The 19,541-nt window shown below is 39.7% G+C and overlaps 1 protein-coding gene across 1 annotated transcript in view; it reads left to right on the top strand.

Moving 5' to 3' along the window:
* Positions 1-1,472: 1,472 nt before the first annotated feature.
* Positions 1,473-19,541, top strand: part of MAP1A (microtubule associated protein 1A) — a 1,667,185-nt gene continuing 1,649,116 nt past the window's right edge. Inside the window, exon 1 of the mRNA XM_044077731.1 lies at positions 1,473-1,849. Within this exon, the coding sequence (XP_043933666.1) occupies positions 1,705-1,849 (145 nt within the window). The 5' untranslated portion in view covers positions 1,473-1,704. The remainder of the gene's footprint in view (positions 1,850-19,541) is intronic.

The raw sequence follows: 19,541 nt of genomic DNA, 5'->3' as shown, positions 1-19,541 counted from the left end.
TAGTGTTATAAACTAGTCTGTTTAAATCTGTATAATCTGAACAGGCTCATGAGCCTCAGTTTAGTGTCCTACATGAAAAATACTGAGCTAATGAACACTATTCCCCAGTAGTTTCTAAGTCACTTACAAATAAATAAATAAAACAAGGGGAAGTATTTTGAGGTAAAGCAAATATCTTGTCTTTATGGTAGGTAAAAAGTAAAACTCTGTTAGTACCCAAGTAAATAAAATTATTAGCAATGAATGAAAAATTATTCCAGTATAGAGAAATAAACAGCCAAGCCTTCTTGATAAGAATTCAAAAGGACTGCCAGCTGAAAGTTCCCTTGAGTTAGTTGCAATGTACATGGGGTTACCGGTATGTAAAAGAAAATTATCATGGATTCCTAATTAAATCTAGATACCTGTAATTGTTGTAGAAGTAAAGCATAAGACAGTATGCACACTGAGAATTTTGAACAGTGTTTATGGCAACTGGAGAGAAATAGTGAAGTAATGGGACCCTGTAATGGCTGTGTGGGGGTGGGGCTCTGTGGGTGGAGGGGGTGGGGCTCCGTGAGTGGAGGGGGCTCTGGCTCTGTGGGTGGGGCTCTGGGTTTGCACCCCCCCCCTGCAAAAAATCCTGCGGGCAGCCCGCAGTGGGCTCCCTTGTTAGGTACCCCTTGAATTATGAGTAAGTTTGCAATTGCCTATACTACAACACGTGCCTTGTGCAATACCGTGAGGCTCACTTCCTCATCAGGAGAATATCATAACAAATTCGTACGGCAAAACCTCCCACCATCCAGGTAAAAGTGTTCTTTTGTAAGTAAACTTTGACATCACCATAAATAGTACTTTTATGCACCTCAGTTAACCCTTAATATTTTACAGTAATTTTTCTCCATGATGTGTTATGTTTATAAGCTACCGTTTTTTTTTTCTTTCCATCTACTGTCTGCTTTTACTCAATCTTCATTTGCGCGCACTTTTGTTCCACCCTGTCATGCTGAAATTATGTTACACAATAGTGCAAGCTTTTGGAGTTCTCTGTTTATTTTGTCTTAAAATACTGTTGTTCATTCTACTTTCATTATCTTGTTAATTTGGAAGTGCTATCCCTTGCTGTATCAGACGAGAAAGCGTCTTCCATACCACTCGTATTGTCATGTTTATTCCACCTTGCATTTTCCATAAAATGTCTGCGTAACTGTAAAAACTGTGATTTTGAATCGATGCAGTTGCATTGCAGGGCTTACTCCGTTGACTCTTTCAAATGAATTTGGTCAGTATTACTAATAAAAAGCATGATGATTGACTGTTAAAGACGCATCTCTACTTTAGGAAATGCCACCTGACACGGGCTTTGAAAGATTTTGCTTTACTAGTCTGGTATCATTAATTTAATGATTCCCACGTGGTATTTTTTTTTCTTCCTTTCTTTCTGGACAACTCACGCTGAAGTGAAAGCGGGGACACTGCAACATGCACCACTGAAAAGCTTTTGGACAACTCAGCCCATTTTTGCAAGAGCGCACGTGGGAACAGCCGCTCATCCAATCTACCAAAATCGGACGAGCAAAAACATCACTGTGGCTCCAGGCCAACCAATAGGCGTTGTCACCTCCTCTCTTTAAGAAGCCTTGGTAGCGGCTGGGCTGGCCCCGTACGCGCGTTGTCATCGAAATAGAGGCCGGCTGAGCGGCGGGTCCTCGCGTTGTTACCATGGAGACGGAAGCCGGGGACAGAGCTGGAGGACTTCTGCAGCACAGTCAACGGCAGCAGCGTAAAGGTGCATCGCTGCTCATCGTTATCGGCGAAATAAGCAGCGAGAGGCAGCTGCGGACAGCACGGGAGCACATCGCCCTCGGTGAGCCGAAGCAGTGGGTCTTGCAAATTTAAAAAGAGATGGTGGAGAAATAAGCTGTGAAACGGTTAGCAAGCCGAAAGATAATTAACTAAAGAAGGGGACTAGGAGTGCTTTAGCTGGGCAACCTTTGTCAGGAGGAATGAGCCAGGTATTGGGACTGGTAAGCCCAGAAACAAGGAAACAGTCAGAAAACGAAGGAGGGTGCAGATCACTGATAGCAATAAAGGATAGCTGAGCTGTTCTTGCCAGGGCTACAGGGCATGATTTGAGTATTAAAAATTGTGTCATCAAATGAGTGAATATTGTTTTGGAACCCTGTATATAGAGAATAAAAAAAATCAGATCAGTACTTGGATTTTACCAATTTACAGTTGTTACAGCTGACAATTTTCTGAGAGCAAACAGTGGTTTTCTTTTTGTACTGTAAGATGCTGGTCTGCTCCGTGTTTGCTATTTCCTTGAAACGCAGTTTTTACTACTGTTCTACAATATGTGAACCAGCTCAGTACATAGCATGTTGTCACTGCTGTTGTCATTTAAAGGTGGTGCTTATTAGTGTTAGCCATTAAAGTTTATTAATTAATGGTTAACATAATGGGAGGGAATGGATGTTTTCTGCATACATTATGAAAGGATAGCACACACTTCTGTTTTCTGCAAAATATCCCATCTGGTACTGAAATGGATGTATGTGGGGTGTTCGTCTTATTCTAATGCAGTTACTATAATTTCTGTACGTGTAGTATTCCTCCGGCATTCTCTGGAGGACGATTTCTAGCATGGTCCACGCAAACTTACTCCATTCCATGTTCTTAGTCGTGTCACTCAAATTGTACTTCCAATAAACAAGATGTAATGACATAGGATGGGGGTTGGTGATGATAAATACTTCTTGGTCGGTAGGATATGTGTACAGCATATAGCTATGTTGTTGCTTAGAAGAAATAAGACTGTAGCACCCGATGTTTTTGTATCCAGAGTTTTACTTTCTCTGAAGTTGTGACATTTGAAACAATACTTTGCCTGATACTGCAGATATCTGCTATGCCCCCCCCACCACCACTAAATGACCAGCATTGTGACTATGTGAGGGTGATATGACAGCATTTTGGGGACTATGGGGTGTTTTCATTTGTGATATCACTGTTGCTAAGAGCATGATACTGATGCTCTAAGAAATGTTAGAGCCACAGAGAACTCTTCATGAGTAATATAAACAACAAGGCCGTTGAAACACTAAAATATTCTTGTAGTAGTTGGAAGCATCATTAGCAAAACCCCAAAGTCCCAGAAATGAAAAATTCAAGGAACTTCCAAAGTCTTGTTTTTGCATAACCATATGTACAGTATTTTTATAGAATGTGAATGCTAATACAATGATTTATTTTTCTCAGGAAAAGTGTTTTTTTAACAAGGAAAGATAACCAATCGTAGACCCCTGGCTGCTGCCTTATGCACTGCCACAGTCCAGGTGTGAGTTGTATACTTAGTTCAAGTGCACTCACCCTCATTGATATGCTTGTTGTTCAATTAAAGTGGTACCCTCAGGTTTGTACTGCATTAATGGCACAAAGAAGTTGTGAATGGATACAATTAAATTCACAGTGAGACTTTTATATATTGTACATTTGGTTGAGACAGGATGTGCCGAGGCTTGTTTCTCATATACTGCATCCATATTTAAAGTTTTATGAACTTGCTTATTAGGGAGTGTACACTGTCTCCAGTGATGATGTGAGGCAACCTCAGAGTTTGTTAGAATTAAGTCAGTAGGTTGTGGCATTTCCCTTTTTAAGCAGCATTTGATATACAGTGGATATAAAAAGTTTACACACCCCTGTTAAAATGCCATGTTTTTGGGATATAAAAAAATGAGACCACAATCAATCATTTCAAAACTTTTCCCACCATTAATGTGACCTATAACTTTTACAATTCAATTGAAAAACAAATCTGTTAGGGGAAAAATGTAAAAAATAAAAAAATGTACAATACACTGGTTGCATAAGCATGCACACCCTTAAACTAATACTTTGTTGAAGCACCTTTTGATTTAATTACAGTATTCAGTCTTCTTGGGTAGGAGTCTATCAGCATGGCACATCTTGAGTTGGCAATATTCCTTCTAAAAGGTCTCCAAATCTGTCAGATTACGAGGGGATCTCTTGTGCACAGCCTTCTTCAGGTCACCCCACATATTGTCTATTGGATTTAGGTCTTGGCTCTGGCTGGGCCATTCCCAAATTTTAATTTTCTTCTGGTGAAGCCAGTCTTTTGTTGATTTGGATGTATGCTTGGAGTCATTGTAGTGTTGAAAGGTGAAATTCCTCTTCATCTTCAGCTTTCTAGCTGATGCCTGAAGGTTTTGGGCTAAAAGTGACTGGTATTTGGAACTGTTCATAATTCCCTCCACCTTGACTAAAGCCCCAGTTTCAGCTAAAGAAAAGCAACCCGAAAGCATACCTGCCTGACCAGTTTTAGTCTTGTCTTTTCATCAGTTTTGGAGTGACATCCATTTCTTTGCAACGTCACTGTTGTCCCATATTTTCTCCACTTTTTGATGACTGTCTTCACTGTGTCCCATGGTATATCCAATGCTGTGGACATTTTTTGTACCCTTCTTACTGATACCTTTCAACAATGAGATCCCTTTGATGCTTTGTAAGCTCTCTGCGAACCATGACTTTTGCTCTAGCAGGCAACCGAATAAATGTCAGAAAAATCCTACTAGGACAGCTGAACTTTATTTGAGGTTAATTAAAGTCGCTTTAATTGAAGGCAGGTCTGTGCCCAAAAAGACTGAATGCTTTAATTAAATTAAAAGGTGCTTCAACAAAGTATTAGTTTAAGGGTGTGCACGCACAAGAAAGTATTAGTTTATGGTTGTGCACACTTATGCAACCAGCATATTGTACATTTTGTATTTTTTATATTTTTACCCTAACAGATTTGTTTGTTTTTCAATTGAATTGTACAGGTTATAGGTCATATTAAAGGTGGAAAAAGTTTTGAAATGATTTATTGTGGTTTCATTTTTTGATATCAGAAAAACCTGGAATTTTAACAGGGGTGTGTACACTTTTTATATCCACTGTACAAAGAATATTGCCTGCTTGGATTTATAGCCTCAGTATGTGTTTATTTTCTTTATTGTCATGAAGTAAGTTCAGCATCAGTTCTGAAGATCACTTCAGGAGTACGTCTTGGTTAAGTGAATTATTTAGAGTTAGTAGTTGTACACTTGGATGATGTAAAAACTAAATGTAGGCTTGAAGGATGCAATTTTGTCAGAACTCATTAATCTCTTGGTTATATTGCTTTTTGATCTCTCTGAAAGTTCACTAAATATTTGAAGAACACTTCCCAGTGAGTCACATTACATTAACAATTGACTTTTTGTTATCTGTTTATCGCCTGATCTTATTTCTTACCCACGTTTGTCAAAGCTACCTTTAACTGTGTATTTGATGTACAGAAGGCATGAAAAATACTACCTTTAACTGTACACGTGATGCACAGAAATGTTTTACTACAGGGTCATACATAAAACAATGATCAATAATTTAGAACAACTAGGTATTAGTGTAACCTTCATAAGATGGATAACTTCATGGCTTACAAACAGGACATTGTAAGTATCATACAGCAACTGGACAGGTGAAATTCAAGGTTACAATCGATGTATCCCACATTGCACTGTCCTAGGTCCATACCTGTTAGGTTGTATCTTTCAGATCTATCTCTTTCATCTGATGTATTCCACAGCCTACATGCAGATGACTTGAAAATGGGTAAACTGATCACATGTGCTAGAAATAAAGCATGTCTGCAAAAGAATGTGACCAAACTGAACATTTGAGCACAGGAGAATACTACTCTGATAATTACAGCAAAACTATGCAAATGAGATTTGGAGGCATAGATTGAAGGGTGAATATTTAATACACTACATAGTGATTGAAACTGTAGAGTAATTTAGGGACCTGGGTATATGGCAAGACCTGGCTTTGAATTTTTCTATTTGTATCAACCAATTATTTAATGACAGTTATAGCACAATGTTAGCTGTGTTAGTTTCCAGTTTAAAGGCTATAAAGTACAAATGTACAACTGTGAAATATAACATATTACTTATGTTGGTCAAACACTACTTAATGCAGCAGGGCATAGAATAATGCATTAGTGTGTTCTGTACTATAGTGCTGAATCTGCTGGAAGGGTTCGCCCACCCCACCCACATTACTTAGGCTAAATTAACACTTTAGCATATTTTACTTTAGCAGTGCAAAATTTACCTGAAAAAAAAAACAAATAAAGCACGTAAAAATACAGTTAATGCTGTGACTTACCTCAAGTAGTCAGAGTTCGAATACCTTGTCTTTGTAACCATAAACATTCTACATTATAGATTGTTTTGGTTGAAAACCATCTGTGGGGGCAGTAACTGCATTTCATTGATGTACCTGATGGTTGAGTCCACACTACACTCAGGCTCACTCCACTCCCCTACCCTATCCACAATTCTCACCCACCCTCACATCATCTACACGTATCCTAAGATAATCTCCAGTCTCCACCTACCAGATTACTACCTGTCATGAAATAGTTTACAATCTATATTTTTGCCCCTCCTTCACATACCCACTAACCACTTCCTACCTTTTTTCATTCTTTCAGCTGGATTCCTTCTGTACTGTAACACGAAAACCAGAGCCAGATCCAGCACTAGGTGACTTAGGTAGCTGCCTAGTGCCTGTGTAGGCAGGAAGAGGGGACCCAAGTTGACTTTGTTAAAACATAAAATCTCTTCAAACAAATGGCAGATATGCAGAGCAGCAGGGGATTTAGATAAGGCGTACGAGGAACTGAAGCTGACTGTGCAAATGGAACAGAAGTCAAAACAGTAATGCAGAAAAAAGTTGTGTGTGTGTGTGTGTGTGTGTGTGTGTGTGTGTGTGTGTGTGTGTGTGTGTGTGTGTGTGTGCTTGTGAAATGCCCCAGATTGGGGGGGGGGGCTGTCTAGTTAAATGACTTTGCTCAGAGTCTAACCCTGAACATTAATTATTTGCAAACAAGTAGTACCTTAAACCTCCACACCATCTGCCAGGTCTCATTTTATTTTTTTCCACTGAGGATTACAGTCTTCAATGTCATTCATAGAGTTGCATAGTTGTGTTCAGTGTAAGTTGTGCAACAGGTAGCATTATTGCCTTTGGTGCAGAAGGCTGTGGGTTCTCTTGCACAAGGTACATTCAATGTTGACACTCCAGTGCAGCATGAGAGGGATGCTGCCCTCCTGGGTTTGTCCTCCTTTGGATAAGATGCCTGGTAACTTTGAATTTGTTGCATTTTCTCATCCATTCCCGATTGCATATCACCAGCACACCATTTTTAATGTAACCTAGGCAATTTATTCTTCTAGGCAGCAGGCACTGAATTTGTAGATGAAGCACTGAAATACAAAGTTGTTTGCCAGCAGTAACCTCTTCATTAGTTGCAGATCTCTTTAATGTGAACATTTTCAGATGACGTTAATTTCTCCAGAGATTGTGCATATTGACTGTTATTGAATTACAATGACAGCAGTTCGAGTGGCTTTTTATGGTTGAAATGTTCTGAAATGCGTAGTCTTGTTATTATTGGTTCATATGTTTTGTTTCACTGCTTACAGGAAAAATGCTCAAAAACTGCAAATTTTAAGCACACTCTAATAAGTGGTGCTGTATTAAACAAAAAAATATAATTCAATACAATCAGTAAGGTGAATTGAAGAACACATGCATTTATCCATGGTCCTAAAAATGTGTGCAGGGCACCCATGTTTTGAAAACAGTCCAAAGTTACACTTACCACTGGCAAGATGCATTTTCTGTGAATGAGGGTTACAATGCAGTTTCACTGAATGTGAGTTTCAAAGGCATATAATTTTACTTTTGCTCATGCTAAGTCTGTTTTCATTGTGAAACTGTATTGTTTTGTTTATCAAATGGCTATCAGTGTTTGTGCTTCAAAATTTGAAATAAAAGCTTTTAATTAAATTCAAATATTTGTAATCATTGTAGAAGTAAAGAAGAAAATGGTATGCACGTTGTCAGGATTGCATAGTGTTTTATGGTAACTAGGGAGAGAGTGGCAAGTAATGGGACATTGGAATGGCTGCTGTGTGGAGACACTGGGCAGCAGGCATGCTCAGGGGGCCCCTAATCCATTACCCTGCCTAAGGCTTCATTTGACCATGATCCAGCTTTACTGACAATCCCTTCCACTTCACCCAAGCTGCAACCAGTCAAACCCTATCCAGCTGTTTATCAGCTTCTGTTTAGATTTTCATTAAGGAAAACTCACATAATAATGAGCATGATATTCAAAGTACCACAATTTATTTCTTTCATACATAACCATCATACACCTCTCAACACCAGTCTTATGCCTAATGCTCAGGCCATTGTTTTCAGTGACAGTTACTGCCACGTTTCATTCAGTGTAGCTCACAACCTTTACAGTCTTTCTCACATCCATTTTTTTCGAATGCATATAAAAGTAAGTGACCCAGCCCACAAATTAGTCACATAAAATACATTTAAAACTAAGTGGTATTGTATATTCCTGCTATCCCTACCCGATCTGTAGCTGTGTGGTAACATTCACCCAAACCCAGGTCCAACCACAACAGCCTCTCCCATAATGGTCCACACAACCATTAATAAAGTAACGCCTTAATGCTGAAACTCAGGTAAAACAAATCTAAAATTTATAAACATTAACCTTAGAAATATCTGTAACAAAGTAATTGAACTGCATGCTTTCATATCTCTTTATAACCCAGACATCCTCAGTATCACAGAAACATGGCTAAAACCCAAAGTCAAATACACTGAAATCCTCCCTCCAGGATATAGTATCCTTCAAGCAGTGTGCATGTCCAAAAATAGTTGGGATAGCTATTATATACCCAAAACACCTGAACATATCCTTTATCAGAAAAAGCATCTCTCTTTCAATAATGCAGAGATTCTTATTGCCTTACTCAAGATAAACTCTTGTAAGACCATATGTATCATAGCCTTATTTATTCCCCCCTAGCAGTAACATCAGTACCGCAGAGAATGTACTGTCAAGGGCATCTACCAATATACCCCAAGAAGCTGTCATCCTTGGGCCCAAATTGTATCTGATACCCTCACTGCTAGTATTAACCTATATGGTTTCTCTCAGCTCATCAATACACCAGCAAGATATAACAAGCCCTTCTCTAAGCCCTGTACTCTAGGCTGGATTCTGTCAACTAAACCCACTAATATCTATAACTATGGCACATTGTCTGACAACCTAAGTGACCACCTGCCCAGTTTTATGAGCAGGATTGTATGCAGTCCAGTAAAACATCATGTGTACAAGAATGTGTTTAATCTATCCAATTTTAGGGTAGACAGTTTCATCTCCACTCTCAAGCAATACAGTTGGAATATGTTAAAATATTTCCTTTAGATGAAGCCATCCTTGAATTTAACAAAACTTTTACCAATATACTGAATGAACATGCTCCCATCTGGAGAAAAAGAGTTAAACTTAATCCAGTAACATGGCTATAAAAAAAAAAACAGTAGGCAAATAATGGTGCTTAGAGACAAGACCTAGAAAGCATGGCACACAAACAAATCCCAAGAAAAAAATTCTACATAGACAGATAAGAATTAAAACCAAACACAGTACAGGCTTGCAAAAAACTCCAGTACTTTAACTTACAGTAGGCAGACCAGAAAATTATCCTAAAAAATTCTGGTCATTGGTCCAAAATTAGTAAATCTAGGCCAAAGTCAGAAGTGATCCCCGGGGTGAATTTCCTATCTCCCATCCACTTGTCAAGATTTTTCTTAAAGAGGGCTAATGAGGTGCTCTGCTTGACATAAATGGGCAGTCTGTTCCAAAGTATGGGGAGTCTCTGGGACAGGAACCTATCCCTCCAGCATGTCTTGTTAATTGTGGTGACAAGGTTTAGGTCCCTGGAGTGTGTGGCTCGGAGGCATTGGGATTTCTGTAAGTGTAGCATATCCAACAGCTCTGGATTTGACATGGCTTTGTATGTTAGGCAGAGATCACTTCTGAGTAGGCGATATGTGACGGAGTAGAGCTGAAGTTTTTTGAGATGGTCTGCATAGGGCATCTGTATGAGGCCAGCAATCCTCTTTATGAGGTATTTCTGTGGCCTTTCCAGTTGTTGTAAATGTCTTGTGAGGTACATACCAAACGGGGTGTTGTACTCTATAATAGGTTCAATGAGGGATAAGTAGAGAGGAGCAATGACCTCCTTTTTTCTGGATGAGAAACCTTTTGTGATGAGGTGTACCACGTGGAAGGATTTCCTGACTACTGTGGTGATGTGGTTATCAAAGGAGAGATTACTGTCCACCTGTGTCCCCAGGTCTCTTATTAGACTTTCGGTGTTAAATGGACTACCATCTATTTGGTAGTTCATGGGCACAGGGTTTTTCCCAAAGAGGATGACTATGCATTTTTTGGCATTGAGCTTGAGGCCATGGTTATGACACCAGGCATCTGTGTCAGCGAGGCCCTTTTGTAGAATGTCTACATCATTTGGGGATTCAATAATGGCTCCCAGTTTGCAGTTGTCTGCAAAACATGTTAGCCATAGACCCTCTGTGTTGGCCTGAACTTCAGAGAAGTAGATGCCGAACAGGAGTGGACCCAGGACTGATGTGGTACTCCACTTTTAAATGGTCTGGAGTCAGATTTGGAGTCGGCTACTTTCACGGTGTGGTTTCTGTAAGTAAACCATTTGGCAACCCATCACGTGACATAGGAATTTATGCCCAGTTTAGTGAGTTTATCTACGATACCAGAGTGGGGAATAGTGTTGATGGCTTTGGCGAGGTCTAGATAGGCTGTGTGAACCACTTTACCCTTGTCCACGGCTCTGGTGACTGCTTCAGAGAAGTCAATCAGGTTTAGGAGACATGATATGCCTTTCAAGAGCCGAAACTGGGTTCTGTCCAAAGTTTGAAGGTTACCTATGTCTTTGTTTATAAGTTCCATGATGATACGTTCCATGGCTTTGCAGATCAGGCTTATCAGGCTAATGGGGTGGTAGTTCCTGGGCTCCGTGGTGGATCCCCCCTTGTGGAGTGGGATAATCATAGCTGTGCGCCATTCAGTAGGCACAAAGCCTGAAGTGAAGCTATGATTGAACATGGTATTTAGATGGGGTGCCAGTTCGTTTTGTAGTTCATACAGAACACAACCCGGGATGTTGTCTGGTCCCATGGATGCTATATTCTTGGCTTTGGAGAGTGTGTTTTTTACCTGTGCGGCCGTGATTACCAGGACTTGGTATTCATCCAGTATTGAGATGGGCCCTTTAGGGGGTGAAGTTTGCACTGAACCTATCTGCCAAGATATTGGCAATATCAGTTGGTTCTGTATATTTAGTGCCATTGTGCTGTAACTCAGGGCAGATCTGAGTGTTGCCATTAAAATTCTTGACATAACTATAGAATACCTTGTGGTTGTCTTTAGAATCTCTGGCGATTTTGTTTTCGTAACTAGCTTTGGATGATCTTATGAGGGATCTCAGCTTCTTACTGAGGCTGACAAGGGAGTTTTTCCAATCTTGGGATTTTACTCTTTTTTGCAACAGTTTCTTCCTTTTGTTGCAGAGTTTGTCTATGGCAGGTGACCACCATATTGGCTTCATTTTTTTGGGGGGAAAGCGTCTTGGTTCTATTTGGGATGGCACTGTCCATGCACTCATGTATGTGTTCATAAAGTGCATTGGTGTGAGATTCAGCAGTCATACTTCTAATTTCCGTCTGCATGGGTGTCATGAAGTGTGCCACTTCTGTCTTGAGAAGCATGAAGTTGGCTTTGGAGAAGTTTTTTTACAGTGCTTACCTTAATGGGGGGGTGGGAGTGGGATGAGGACATTTAGAGTGAATAGCTTATGGTCGGATCTGAACAACAAGGAGCTGACCTCTGGTGTGGAGCATTGATCGTCCATGTCGGTAATGACCAGGTCCAGGATATTGGTCCCCCTGGTGGGGGTATGGATAAGTTGATCTAAGGTGTTGGAATTTACAAAATCCAAAAATAGTTGAGCAAATGTGTTGGTACATGAGTAGTTTTCCCAGTTAATGGTGGGGTAGTTGAAGTCGCCTAGTATTAGGGCATTTGGTTGTACCTTAACATATTCCCTCCAGTGCACCTCTTTTGAATGTGCACCTTTAACTCCCAGTGGGTGTGGCTTCAGCCTTTAAAATGAAGTTATCACCTTGCAGTTCTAACAAATAGTCATTGGCAGAAGTCATATATCAATACAATTGTGCTTGCCATCATGTATGCTTCAATATAAAATATTTTGATACCTTGTATGTAGCATGGTTTTGAAATTATTAATGTAAATATGAACAGGCAATATTTGACACCTAGAGGCACAGTAGGAGGTAACTGCAGAAACGCCTGGAGACTTCACTTGGCTGTAGTGAGTTAATACTTTTCAGTATGTTAAGAAAAGTAGAGTGGGAATCATGGGGCATGGTGGGGGATCTATAGCAAGCTACAATTTGGATTGCAGTCTTGCCTAGTGTTAGTTGCGCCTGGAGAATCTCTGATGCATTATGTTGGGCAAATAACCTGGAGGTGTGGATATCCTTGGTGAATATGGACACGCCTCCACCTTTAGTGTTTTGGTCCAGGTTAGGTGTCCGGAAGGTGTGGTATGAATTGTAGCCTGGTATTGCAGGGGTGCTCTCTGGAGCCTTGAACAAGGTCTTTGTCACTGCACAAATGTCGATGTTCTCCATTTTGAGAAGTGCCTTGAGTGAGTGCATTTTGAGGTTTAGACTTCCAGCATTGAGTAGCATTACCCTCAGTTTTGCTTGCGTGTACCTACTATGGTGGTAATTTTGTCATTTGAACCCTGTGTATAAAGGCACTATAGGGGTGACAAGAACCTTTGCCAGTGTCCGGAATCCCAGGGGTGACAGGTGCAGGCCATCTCTGGCAAAGCATCATGGTCTGTCAATCAGGCAGACAAATACTGTATCCCCTTTGAATGACACCAGAAGCTTAGCCAATTGTTGAAGTCAGTCATTTTGTCCTTGTACTGTGGTATAATTCTGGGCAATGATAGGATGCTTCTCAGGGCTAGGGCCATATCTACCAGGGCTAAAAGATCTGAGAGCTCCTCCATGTCTCTTTTCATGTAGTCCAGGGAGGTATGTCTCAGATCATTCACTCCAACATGGATAATGACAGAGTCATGTTTGTACTTGTTGTGGAGTGACCTGAGTGCATGCATTATGTGGTTGATCCTGGCACCCGACAGGCAGCTGACTGTAATTTTGTCCTTGTTTAGCCTGGTGAGTGGGACATCACTGTGTCTGACTATAGAGTTGCCTATGACTAGTGTGCTGGGTGCGTTGTTTTGCCTTAGGGGCTGAGATTGAGTGGCACACTGGTTTTGTGAGCTATGTGTTACTTGGGTTGTATTGGGGGTGGTGGTTGTTTGCATTTCAGCTTTGGAGGTCTCTGTCGCTTGGGCAGATTTTTATTAAGAACCTCTGCAAATGTAGGTGTGTGTTTTGTGTTACAATGTGTGGGTTTTGGTGGTGTAGGTTTTGAAGAACTATGTGTTAAACATGGTGTGGTATGGGTGTTTACCTTCTCCACTTGACTGACTAGTCCAGTCTTGGCTGGAGAGAGCTTGGCTTCCAGCTTGGCTATATAAGTGCATCTCTCACAGGTTGTAGTGTTGGGTGGTAGGAGCAGAGGGTTGTTAGTGTACATGAGGCAATTGCTACATTGCCCCAAGATGCCCAGATTCACCAGGTGGACAGGAGAAAACACTGGGAGCTGACCCTTAGACATCCCTGGATAGGTTCTTGTTTATTTAAGTACTAGAACTGTTTTCCTCTTTACTTAGAAAGAAAAGTTGAGTGCTGTAGCAATTTAAAGAATATCTAGTGCTTACATTGAGTGATAAGCAAGTGCTGAGCTCAAATAATCAGGTATGAGTGCTAACACTGGAAAACTGGCTAGTTCTAAGGGAAAATTTGAAGAGCAGACTTTCTGGTGCTGGTAATGGCTTAACCCTAACTAAGCAGCGCTGCGCGATGTGCAAACCCATGCAAACTTGGGTTTTTAAGCCAGAAAGTTGAAAGGGATAGAACGTAGCCCCAAACGGCCAGTGAGGTACAATTCCTGAGCTGGAAACCACTCCTCTAGTGACAGATAGGCAGCTCAATGCTTACCACTCCCACTGATAAGCAGAAAGACTTCCCTCTACCACAGCAAGGTCTGGACAACTCAGAAACACAAAATAAAGTCCTGAAACCAGCAATTCTGGGATCTGGACTATTCTGGTATAGAAAAAAGGTGGGAAATGAGCAAACAGATTGAATTTTTTATTTTTGTTTTTAAGGTTAAATTAGGCAGAAAAATGCAATTAAACAGTAAATAAGCACAGAAAAGGCTCTCGCACTTTAGTGTAGCCTACAACAGTAAATGCAGTTTAAACTTTCAATTTAAGCAAAAATAGGTTCACAAACAGTAAAACGATGTAAAAACAGTAGAATAGTAGCAAGACTACTTTAAAATGGCTTATAGAAGTGTGGCTAGCAAAAACAGTAAAAAAAAGCCAAAAAGGTATTTATAATCAGCAAAGAGTCTCTCTTCCTTGTTTCTGGTGCTGTAGTAGTCTGCAGGACACCCAAACAGGATCCTCTGAGCTAAAACAAGAGCAAACCCGCTGAAACATGGGTTTTAAGTCAGAAAGTTGAAAGGGATAGAAGACGGCCCCAAACAGCCAATGAGGTACATTTCCTGAACTGGAAACCACTCCTCTAGTGACAGATAGGCAGCTCAATGCTTACCACTCCCACTGATAAGCAGAAAGATTTCCCTCTAATACAGAAAGGTCTGGACAACTCAGAAACACAAAATAAAGTCCTGAAACCAGCAGATCTGGAATCTAGGCTATTCTGGTATAGAAAAAAGGCGGGAAATGAGCAAACAGATTGAATTTTTTATTTTTGTTTTTAAGGTTAAATTAGGCAGAAAATCCAGTTAAACAGTAAATAAGCACAGAAAAGGCTATCACACTTTAGTGTGTAGCCTATAACAGTAAATACTGTTTAAACTTTGAATTTAAGCAAAAACAAGTGCACAAACAGTAAAATGATGTAAAGAACAGTAGAAATAGTAGCAAGACTTCTTTAAAACGGCTTATAGAAGTGCGGCTTATACACTTACATTATGCCACCTTTTGCAGGGGATAGCATTTACATATAAGATGTTAAAAAATATTTAATAAAATATATTTAATAGAGAATTTTTTATTGGTGTTTGTAAGTATTGTTTCAATATGAAAAGATTCAAGCATTTCTTTTACTTCTAAAAACAAAACATTTCTTATATTTGTTTGATCAAATGCAAAGCATTATAATAGCAGCATATTCAGAAAATGCAGACAGTACTTTATGGTTTTGAACTGAGTAACTAGCTTGCATTCTGGGTATCCTCAGCTTAGTGCATTTAAGAAAGTCTTGAGGACTGCACTTGTAATGCAGGTGTACTAAGAACTGATTTAGGTAACTTGTCAACACAAAGTCTATGAAGATATTCTGGATACGAATGAGTGCTCTTCTACTCATCTTCTGCTGGGGATGCTTCATGTGATACCAGTTTTTATCTCTCGCAACACTTCTCTAACACCTCTTTACCTCCAACTTCTTTGCTGCAGGCATGAAAAGCATAGCTTCTGTATTCGCACAGACATTATGGGATTTATCACTCAGTGTACATACTGAGCGCAAATAGTACCCACAAGTAAAACACTTTCATGACTGCTCTGTGAAACATGCGCTCCCTACAGCTGAAGTGGTTTTACACACTTTAACAAGGAAGGGGATTTTTCCATAGCTAATACAGACTTGATTAATCATCCTTTTAACATGCACATAGCCATACCTTGCACAGTACTTATCACAGTATAGTTGAATGAGTCTCATGCTTGGCAAAAGGCTAATGACTCATTTGTATTTGTTTAGATGTTCTGTCTCACATGCACATTTACACACTTCTAACTCATCCGTGGCCTATTTTACCTGCGGCAAATAAATGAAACTATTATAAAGGATGCCCCATGTAAGCAGACCGACACAGACTGCACATGTCATACTACATCAGCGCTTACTTTTAGAATGTTTTGTAAACACAAGATATCAGACCATAGGATGCACATTTGGGATTCTGAAAGAGGCTGAAGGCTCCATATATCTTAAACTTTTATGCATGCGTTATAGAGGGAGGGGACATAGTTAATTAGATCCTGGAGTCTTAACCCTCCCCATCCCTAAAATTCCCTAAGTTCCTTTGCTTCCTTCTGCCAAGTCATCTCAATTCTATCTGTCCTGCATGTGTACTACTTTCCTATCCCAGGTTTGTAGCCTTCCTTCAAATTATTTTGTAAACATGTGATAAAAACCTTCTTCACTGTATCAGCTTGGTCCTAAACCTCTATTCACACTTCTTCTTCCTCAAGTTTCTGTTTTAACTTTTTCTTATTTGAGCCTTCTTGAGCATCCTCTTATTTATTTCTTTATTATTTATTTATTTAGTTATTTACTGATGTTTGATTACTGGAAAAGTCTGAATGGGTAGAAGCCCATTTTCAGCAGAGGCCTGGTGAGAAAAGCTCCAATTATTAGAAAACATTTTAAGAACAATAATTTTATAATCTTCAAAAATAAAACAAAAGCATTTGCAATGTAAATAGTTATAATAAATTAGGCAGTATTAAACATTGATTAAGAATCGGTATAAGGTGTATGGTAATAATTCCGCTGTGTATGCAATCATTCCGCAGTGGTACAGTGGTAGCGTTGTTACTTCACAGCAAGAGGTTCTCCCATTCGATTCTCGACTTGGCTTGGGAGTGCCTTCTGTGTGGAGTCTGCATGTCCTCCCCACAGTTGGGTAGCGTTCGAAATTCGAAAGACATGCATACATAAATGGGCATGCCTTTGTTGAAGCTTGGGCATCGAGCTGGCACCTCGGCATTTCATAAAAATCTACTGCCAATCATTAGCGGACCGGAGTTCCGCTGTGGCGACCCCTTACCGTGAAAAAGCCAAAAGACAGACAACAAACATAAGGTGTATGGCAATCATTTAATAATTAGAGACATTTTAGACAGTTTGTAAATTAATTAAAAGTAAGTTAGTCTAATACAAATAGGAATTGCAATATGAAGTGAGAGAAAAACAGGCTTATGGTATATTTAGAGAGAATGTCAGGGAAGATAATCAAATAGCAGTAAGGAAGTAAGTGAAGAAGGGAGACTACTGAGGTATAAGGAATGAAAAGGTACTTGTTCATATTTAGGGATATAGTTTATCATGGTTTTGAGCAAGAACAGAGTGAGATTTTAGCTAGGAAGTCTTTCAGAGGGGTCTATATTATATCATTGAATGCTTAAAAAAGCGAATGATGAATAATCGACCCCATGTAAGCAAACGCTTACAATCTCGAAAGCTCAGAACAGAGATTTTTTTCCAAGGGAAAAAAATCGTTCCAAAAAAAAAAAAAAAGAAGAAGAAAAAAATTTGAAAGAATGTCTAAAGTGGGGGGCTTCACTCCCCCCAAACCCCCCTACTTAAATATACCAACTCTGAGATCGCACTGCAGTGCCGAAAACGGCAATGTAACAGAAGCGGCCAAGCTAATTCTTTGCCTGGGAAAGAATTTGCTTAAAAGCCGCTTCACTATTTTGCCTTTTCATTGTTTTAAGTTCGACCAAGACGCATTCGATAGAATGCATCTTATGTCATCTAATAGGAATCCTTTCTGAGTGGTTTTGAAAAGTGGGAGGGAGGGTATAGACCTAATGTATACAGGTAAGTACTTCCAGGCCTTAGTAACCTTTTACAAGTACAGACAATGCCTGGCAGATTTGCTAGGTTTGTAGACAAACAGGAGTTTTTGGTCAGTGGATCGCAATGACCAACTGGTAACATATTTATGTAGAATTTTTTAGTGCTGAACAGGCATATGGACACTGGATAATTTTATAGGTGGTAAGAAGCTGTATATATGTTAGTTGATGTGGCAGTGCTAACCAGTTTAGGGTTTTCAGTACTATGCAGTGGTGGGTTCTGAAAGGGGTATTTGCTGCAAATTTAGCAACTTTGTTATAGCATTGTTCAAGTTTTAATTTTAGTGAAGCATGGAGGTTAGTATGGGTGGGGGTGCCATAAAGAAGAGAGGGGAGGGAATAAGTAGTGCCAAGTGTTGTTTTAGTTGTATCAGTGAGAAAGTTTTTGGCTCTGTAAAGCATCCCTATTTTTTATGAGTTTTTTCTTATGCAGTTTCATACATGTAGGTCAAATTTAAGATTATCATTCTCTGTCTCCCCTAATAGTTTGCTATGAGAAGTGACTTCAGTGGTTGTATTATTGACAGAGGACTTTAAATATGGGGTAAAAAGTAATCGTTTGTTCTTTTTTGGGTTGAACGAGTTGTGAGTTACAAAGCCATATTTCACTGGCTGCTAAAGCTTCCTGGGTAATTTTTTGATGGTGTACCATATTGTCAGATGTGCAAATAAGAGTGGAATCATCTACATATTGCATTAGGGTGGCCATTGTGTGGAAGTATAGAGGGTGTTGGTGAAAATTTTAAAGAGGAGGGGACCAAGGATAGAGCCTTGTGGTACACCGGTGGTGACTGGAGGTAAGGACACAGCATGGAGTACCATTTTATTGACTGACATCTATTGGACAGATAACATTTGAAGTGCAGAAGTGTGTGCAGAGAGAGATCTACTGAGGACATTTGAAGTGAAAGTTTGCTGTGACAAATTGTGTTGAAGGCTTTAGACAAGTCTAGGAATGAGGAAGAGACTAGTTTGCCATTATCTCTAGCTTTATTGACAGTATCTATGTAGCTTAGAAGGGCAATGCTAGTAGTATTAAGCCATGTTATGTAGGGGACAGGAGTTCTTCCTGCAGGAGATAGTCTACAGTTTCTTTGAATACATTTTTGAAGTATTTTGGTAAGAGTAGATAAGACTGCTATAGGGCTAAAGTTATTAATGTCTGTTGAATTTACTCTTTTGTGCAGAGGCATAATGTGTGACTTTTTTTCAGAGAGAAGGAATGTGGAATTCCTGGACTGACCTATTTATAAGGATTGAGACAGGCTAGGCACTGTTATTGGCTGCTATTTTTAGGTACTCGCTTGGAAGGTCATCAGCTGAAGAAGATCATGGTTTAAGTTTGTTCAAGAGTAGTTTTATGTAGGAAATGGTTACAGGTTTGAAGGTGAAAGTGGATGTGGTGATATGTGGCTGTTGGGCAGGGTTAGGATTAAATGTTGAGGAATCCTTGGATAGAGATGCTATACTGTCTATAAAATAAGAGTTGAACTGTATTGCCATTTCATGTGGTGAGTTATTGGGAGAGGTGTTTGGGTTGAATTATTGGCTGGGATGTAAGATTTCTTTAATGGATGTCCAGAATTTTTAGGTGTTGTGCTTAGTATCATTTTGAACGTTGTTATAGTATAGTTTTTTGCCTTCATTTATTTGATTTTTAGTATGATTGTAAAGCATTCTGAACTTTTCCAAGATACTGAGGTGTTTGATATTTCTGCCACTCTTTCCATGCTCTTTCTGTAT

This window comes from Protopterus annectens, chromosome 7.part0 (genome assembly GCF_019279795.1).
Source record: "Protopterus annectens isolate FY-2018-M chromosome 7.part0, PAN1.0, whole genome shotgun sequence".
Taxonomy (NCBI): domain Eukaryota; kingdom Metazoa; phylum Chordata; order Ceratodontiformes; family Protopteridae; genus Protopterus; species Protopterus annectens.
Note: the sequence above shows the minus strand (reverse complement) of the source record. Positions and strands in the feature narration are given on the sequence as shown.